General features: G+C 33.0%; 1 protein-coding gene across 1 annotated transcript; it reads right to left on the bottom strand.

Annotated features, from left to right (window-relative positions):
- Nucleotides 1-1,653: 1,653 nt before the first annotated feature.
- Nucleotides 1,654-6,954, bottom strand: LOC108324276 (65-kDa microtubule-associated protein 3). Its single transcript, XM_017557182.2, has 13 exons — nt 6,766-6,954; nt 5,914-6,000; nt 5,579-5,785; nt 5,141-5,386; nt 4,810-5,019; nt 4,551-4,706; nt 4,303-4,462; nt 4,070-4,221; nt 3,877-3,964; nt 3,415-3,488; nt 3,195-3,269; nt 2,744-3,011; nt 1,654-2,369 (listed from the first exon to the last, which is right to left on the bottom strand). Exons 2-13 carry the CDS (start codon nt 5,983-5,985, stop codon nt 1,894-1,896), a joined length of 2,184 nt encoding a protein of 727 aa, XP_017412671.1. The 5' UTR covers nt 5,986-6,000; nt 6,766-6,954; the 3' UTR covers nt 1,654-1,893.
- Nucleotides 6,955-7,624: the final 670 nt, after the last annotated feature.

Below are 7,624 nucleotides of genomic sequence, written 5' to 3'. Positions count from 1 at the left end.
CCCTAAACTCATGTTTAGAATCCCAAGTTTGCATTTAATTTAAGAGATCACATGTGTTTTCGAAGTAAATAATCTCAAACTAAAAATTATTAATTAAATTAGAATGATGTATGATTTGATTTACGCGTTTGGTGATATTAATATGTCAATTTTAAAATATCTTAATTTTGTCTCTCACATTTTTTAATAATATACCGTGTCATGTAATCTCTTTTATAAATATTTTTAAGTTAGATGTACAAAAACTAAATGTCTTACTGTTGTGAAAGTGATGTTAAGTGACCTTGAAATAACGAATAGTTTTTTAGATCTTATGTTTTAAAGAAAATAAAATAAAACTTTATATTAAAGAAATTAAAATTAAACTTTATATTAAAGAAAATAAAATAAAACTTCATATAGAAAACTTTAAAATAAAGTTGATTTATGTTAAAACGATAGGCTATTTAACCCTACAGAACTGAAAATTGTTATTTAATTTCAGTTTAGTAAGTTGTGTATCTATATAGGTTGTCATATTTGTAATGGTCGAATTATCTTTTACCAATTACATAATAAGACGAAAACATAAAAGAAGAGTATAATATTTTTATCATACTTTTAATGAAATTAGTAAAGTTTAGTATTATTTTATATTAATCATAATATCTTTTTATATTAACTACAAAAGTTATATATTTTTTAATATAAAATAAAGTAGACACAATAATACACCAATCATGTCACATATTTAATAGAAAATTTAAATGAAATATATTCAATGGAAAATATAAAACATTTAAGTACTCAACAAATAAATATTAATAATTTAAAATACTTAAAACTTAAAATTTAATTAAATCTAATTAAATTTCAATATTATAAATTTTCCTATACAAATATATAACTTCATATTGGTTCAAACTCGTGATTATATAATGTTATTTTAGAGAAATAACCTATAAAGTGAAAAATTAAACACACCCTTACAGTAATCATGTCATTAAATTAAAAAAGAAATAATAATGACCTGATTAAAAAATATTTTGAATATTTTATAGACAAAAAAATTATAATAAAAACTCAGTTAAAAATATTCATATTTGTGAGAAACTTAAAACTTAATTAAGCTTTATTATTATTATTATAAAATATTGACTTACATTTGATCACTGACTTATGTGCAAGCAAAAGAACACCAAAATTAAGTGGAAGGTTTTACTATTTTGGAGAACTGAAATGATATTTTATTGGAGAATTTTTACCTAAATTCATTTACAAATTTTATGTGTGAAAATCACCAAAAAAATCCATACGATTTTATTTATGTCCACACATATTTTATGTTCAATAATTTAAGGAGTTGTCTAATATGATGACTTTATATAGCTTTCAAGGCGACAAATGAAGAGCCGATGAAAAATGAATAGGTTCGATGGCACTATAATCAGCATCGATTGAAGTCAATAATAAATAATTTTGACGATACAAGTCGAGAAAGTGGCAAGACAAAAAGAAAAAGCTAGAGAATGATATGATACGATTTAACTTGCACGGGACACATCTTCCCAAACACCTATATCACCCCTTGTCAATCAAGGCTCCCCACTCAAGAGAATTACAATAAGGCAAGTAAATGCTATATTTCATCATCAAATATATTGAATCAAAGTGTTAATAATAATCCATCTCCATTAAGATATTTTTGTTGAACTCAAAATACGGCAAGGCCATTCTTAGATGAAACAATCTTTGCAATGAAAAAAACTAAATGACAATTAGACCGCAAAAAAAATCTCAAATCAGTGTACGTCTGTTTCACTTCTCCAAATGTACACCACAATCAGGAAGCCAATTACAATTGACTTGTGATTAATCCATCACAGGAAGTAAAATAAAACACCTAAGAAAAAATCATGCTAACATCATATAAGCGAGCCTTTTTTCCTCAAAGGAATAATCAATCTCTTGAACCAAGTCATTTCCATAAGGAACTACTGTGTTTGTGAGAGTTGGATTCAAGTTTATATTCTTTATAATTGATGAAGGAACTGGAGTCATAGCCATACTCATTGGAATTGATACTGTGGATGGTGTAGCTGGGAAAGGAATGGGCATTGTCTTTGGAGTTCTATTCTCTTCATCTACCAAAGTAGTAGCTGTCTTGGAGGGAGTAGTGAATGGTACATTGTTAAGCGACAGTGTTCTCTGCAACTTCTCACCCGGTTTATGTTCATCTGTAGCATTTGCCACATTAGCTTTTGAAGCTACATTGTTAGAACAGATAGGAGAAAAAGGTTGTCGTGTCAGAGGAGATTCTATGATTTGAGTCCCAGCACCAAATGAGTGTTTTTTAACAGGAACGCCAGCAATATCCAGCCCTCTTCTAGCTGCTCAAACACAGGGAAAGAAACAATTAGTTCTAAACAAGCTCATGAATTACAAATAAATATAGATAGTAATACATCATGTAGAATGTTTGTGCAACTTAGTATGAAAGACAAAACATAAAGGGAATGAGAAGTGCCGTATAAGACAGGAATAAATCAATAAATCAAGGGAAAATCTACCGGCTGTGATGTGTTCAGACTTCCATTTTTTAATATCAAACAAGTAAACAACTAAGTGTACTGAATCCGATGGAGCTTTTTTCTACTAAAACAGAGGAATAAATGGGCCGACAATATCGAGCCTGGCTTTTGGGGACAAGTTGAATAAAAGTTTGATACCAGTTATGTTTCTTAGTTGAGATTAATGAAAGCACCTGCTGATAAACCTGAAATGCCATCATCCAGGTAACTTAAATGCTCAATTTGGTGCCCTTTGTCAGTCTTTCTCATGGCACGAGTAGCTTTAGAATCAGGCTTTGGAGTTTGAAGCATTGCTCCCCCAAGCGAGACTCTCCTACTAGTTGCTCCTCCTGTTGACATCCTAGACCCCTTTTTTACACTCTGGGGCTTGGAAGGGCTTGGTTTTGACCCATATAGTGCCTCCTGTTCCGCTATCATTTGTCCCTGTAGTTTCTTCAAATCCTGAAACAAAAAAATAGCATTTTAACAAGTTTTGTTAAATTATATGAAACATCTATTTCTCGAATGATATACAAAGTAAAAAAAAAAGATGTTGCTCAGGGTTTCAAAACACAGAGAGCTAGGGGAAATATTAAAGGTTTTATGAGTTGAAAATCTATCTGGAATGCAATTAGAAGACATTACCCGCTGCCTACGGCGTTCTTGCTCTTTCTCTTGGCGTAATATAGTGTATTCTTCAAGCATAGAGAGTAGACGAATCTGGAAACCACAAAACAGAAGGACATTTTGAAGCAGATTTGCTTGAACAACCAACTAAAAAGAAACTAGTATTTAATTCACTCCTCACCGCCCGCAATGCATCTAAATAACTACTAAGAACTAGCTTCTTGAACAGAGCACTTACACCATCATATGTGAATTCAATGCCTTTTTCCTTCTCCCATGCAATAGTTCTGGAAGTCAGACCATCCACCATTGCTACACGCAAAAAAGAGAGGCCATTTTGAAATTATACACAAACACAGAGGCAGGAAAAAGAAGTTTCATCCAACAAACAGAATCAAATGGCACGGCAGAGAAATGAAGTTGAAAGACCAATATAGTTTAGCTTGAAGAAAACAATATCAAACCAAACAAATAACTAAACTGGCGCTCATTTACTCCATAATTGCTTATGGAACTTCACATCCAAATTGGCACCTTTGATGACGCTCCATGAAAACTTTGGTCTGACCCACAACACTACAATTTAATACGTAATCCACTATAATATTATGCTAGTTCGTGATTCAGTTTGATGTTGCATAAATTAAGCCATGACATAACAAATAAGAAAATCATGACAAATATGGTAATTATTGTGTACCTGGAATTTTGTTGACCAAGGCACGAGCTTTCTCAGCTCGCTTGAGAGTAAGATGAGCACCTCTCCCAGCATTGTATCGATTATCATCCTGGAGGATAAACAAAACAAAATACATAGTTAAATTTTCAAATGTAGCTATGGTTAAAAAGTGGGTCAAAATTGGCAATGTTGAAGCACGTTACAAATTACTAACCCTGTTGTACTCCTCAAGCCAAGACTCTTCATCGCATGCTGCCAACCATTTCTCAACCCTTTCAAGTATCTCTTTTCTGCTAAAAGCTTCTTCTTTGACTTGGGCAACCTGAAGTTCAATTTGTTCAAGCACACAAGCAGGGTCCACAGAACCTGCATAAAAAAGGAAGAGGCATACTTTTAAGTTCGCAGAGAAAATAATTGCAGTGAACTTGGTAGAAAGTAGAAAGTTACCAGATTCTATGGCTTCAACAGCATATTCCACTGCATTATCTATTTCTGGAATCAAATGAGTCTTTCGACAAATCTCCTCCAGCTCTGTTCTCTTTTTTAATACAAGCTCTTTCATCTTGCTTGATTTCAACTTTTCTAACCTAGCTACTTCCGCCTCAACCTGGATGACATTATTACTTTTCCATGAATTTTGAACCATAAAAATCAAGAAATATAATCCTATTACCCTCAAGCTACTTGTAACTCACCAAATTGATGAACTCCACAGACAAGGTGTTTGGTTCAGTTACTTCATGTTCTGAAGCGGCTATATTACATGTAACATTTTGAAACATCTGTTGCTCTTCAACAGGGGTATCCATTAAGTTCCAGAGCTCCAACATTGAAGTAGCAAGATCTTGGAGCTACGAAACCCTAAGTTATTACAAATATAACCAGAGGGGAAAACAACAAAATTCATAAAATACTAAATAAAAATTGGCAATTAATTTCTAACTCAATCTTTACCTTCTGCATTCTCTGCAATTTAACCTCCCGCAGTTCTTCTATAGCAACCGCTAATTGTTGAATGGTGTCATTACTTACACTCTTAGATCCTTCTGATTCCAATAAACTAGGATGAATTCCATTAATTGTCTGCTTGAAGTCCAAACCAAGCACTGAACATAGAGAATTTAATGTATACAGGTACTCCTGGACTTGCTTTAAGCGACTACTCTGCATGCGTATAAGATACGAGCACGATTACACATAGCCAAAAGGAAGGATGAAAAGGTGATGATATGAGTTGAGTCAAAGAAACAGTTCAAAATAACTTAAGTATAAGCAGATAATTGACCTTCTCAATCTGAAGTGCATGTAACTGCATATGCAATTCTTCAAGTTTTCTCACGGATAAATCAGTTTCATCTATGACAGCGGAAATATACTCTCTAGGACCATGTATTTCAATTGAAATGCTCTGAATCTGCTCTTGGACTTCTATGAATTGATTTCTACGCTCAGATTTCCTTTTTTGCATCTCCTCCAACTGCGGAAGAATTCTTGCATGCTCTTCCTTGAGGCTACCAACATTTTGATCAGTCTAGAAAAACGAAAGAGATAATGTACAAACGAATTAGCAGTCTAACTGTAAAACAAATTATCTTGACAAAAAAAAAAATCAAGCTTGTAAGCTATAGGGTGGTCATCCACTTAGGGGTGCAGTTTTTTTTAATACAAATCGAGTATTAAAACCAACAGCAAATAAATTATAGCAATTCTTAAAGTATCTAACCTGACGAATATGCACTGGTCTCTCTCCCATTGATGAACAAATAGCGGCAAGTTCTGCCTCACAATCAGCGATAGCCTGCCTTAATTGAGCCCTAGATCGATTTGCCAGATCTACCTTCCTTCTGTATACTTCTAGGCACTCTTGTTCAAGCTCAAACAACATTCTATCTCTGTCAGTTTCAGACTCCCCAACTTCGTCCCATATTATCTAAAAAGAGAGATGAGGCAAACAATGACAAATTTTCACAACCTTACAGAATATTCTCCAACCCAACTGCTGGAGATGCGAGGAAAGGGATAATTAGAAGGACGATCGCATCAAAATTTAATACGTACCTGAAGCTCATAGAGAAGTGTTCCACAAGTTGTTTCCGATTGCAGAAGGGGATCATTTTGAGGTTTGGACATTTTGGACACTTGTATCTGGCAGACACATTCCCATTAAAATTCAGAAAGATCAATGGCAAAACAACTCTGTCTAAATTAACTAGATATTTATAGAAAAAAAAACACTCGTGACAGAAAGATTTTTAATTTTGGTTTACGTCCAAAAGCAAATTTCGAAGCTAAAGCGGCAATGCGAAAAACGCAGCCGTCCCCATCATGTTATGACTCCACTATATTTGTGAGTGAAACCATCAAACAATTCTTCGTTGCTGAACCGTGAATTACTAATATAGAAATATAGTCCAAGAACCTCAAAAACCTAAAATCCACACCTTTATCTCAAGGACTCGGCAAAAGAACTCAAGAGAAACACTATATGAGTGAAATATCTACCAGTGCTGAAGTAGCACATTATTTTCTCAATCCATTCTCAAATTTGAAAAATAGAAACAACTAAACACTACTGGGAAACAAAAAACTTAAGCGACCCCGGAATTCAATCAGAACTCAAATTTGAAAAGGAAAGAAGAGCACAAAAATATATCGTACTAATCCGACTCAGATAAGCGCCACATCGATCTCAGCTAGCAGAAAGTGGAAGCAGCTATGCAATTCAAATTTCAAAACAGCGAGAAACGAATCATAAACTCGTGCAGGTTCAAGAAGCAAGAAACAGATCAGTCAACGACACAAACTGAATTTCCACGCATCTAGATTTAGAAAGGGGTTTCAATTTCGAATTACGAATTTGACTTGGTGCATTTCATCAGAATGTGAAGAGCGAGCGAGAATATAACTGACCTGAACAACAGAAGGGATCTATGAATTGTCTCGTGTTTAGATTTTCCGTCGTCGCTGTTGGAAGAGGAATGAGTTTATTTTCTCTCAGAGAATGAAAATGGGTTTTCGTGAGAAAGAGTTTGAAGTTTGAATTGTAGAGAGAGAGAGAGAAATATAGCCGTTTTGAAGAAAGGGACCGTTTTCGAAAGCGCTCGCTGTGGATTTGATTTTGATTTGAATTAATTGTTGCCCTTCTTCTTCTCCCTATCTGTCTTTGAAAAAACTGATATAAAAATAATCAAAATTTGTTTCTTTTTGAAAAAAAATATTGAAGTTAAAAAATACGATGAAATGGGAAATTATAAAGAAAAAGGCGTTTGAATTTCAAATTCAGAAGAGAGAGAAAGTCATTAAGTAATACTACCAACTTAAAGGATAGAATTGGGATTCTATTATTTATTTATTTTTATTATCGATTAGTTGATAATTTTTTAGTGAGGAGAGTTACCTCTCTTTTTTTTAAATTGGAATTCTATTTAATTTGATTGATAACTAAACTAAATAGTATTAATGTTTTTTTTAAAAATTGCTTGTTGGTTAAATTAGGATGATTTAATTTGGGTGGTGTCGTACTTAAGAGTATAACGTTTGACTTGTTTATGTTAAGGTATTGTTGTTAAATAGTGATATTTCTCGCACCAAACAAATGCAGTTATTAAGGAATGTAAAATGTTTATTAATTTTTATTTAACATTTTCAATTTTGCATAATTTTTTCTTGAAATAAAAGTAAAAGCTAAATATCAGAATATTTATATTTCTAACATTTTGAAATTATATTGATAATTAAAGTGGTACAATTTAGATCGGAGTTAGAGCAT

Source organism: Vigna angularis, chromosome 3, assembly GCF_016808095.1.
Source record: "Vigna angularis cultivar LongXiaoDou No.4 chromosome 3, ASM1680809v1, whole genome shotgun sequence".
Lineage (NCBI taxonomy): Eukaryota > Viridiplantae > Streptophyta > Magnoliopsida > Fabales > Fabaceae > Vigna > Vigna angularis.
The sequence above is the reverse complement of the archived record's forward strand: the minus strand, read 5'-3'. Positions and strand labels throughout refer to the sequence as shown.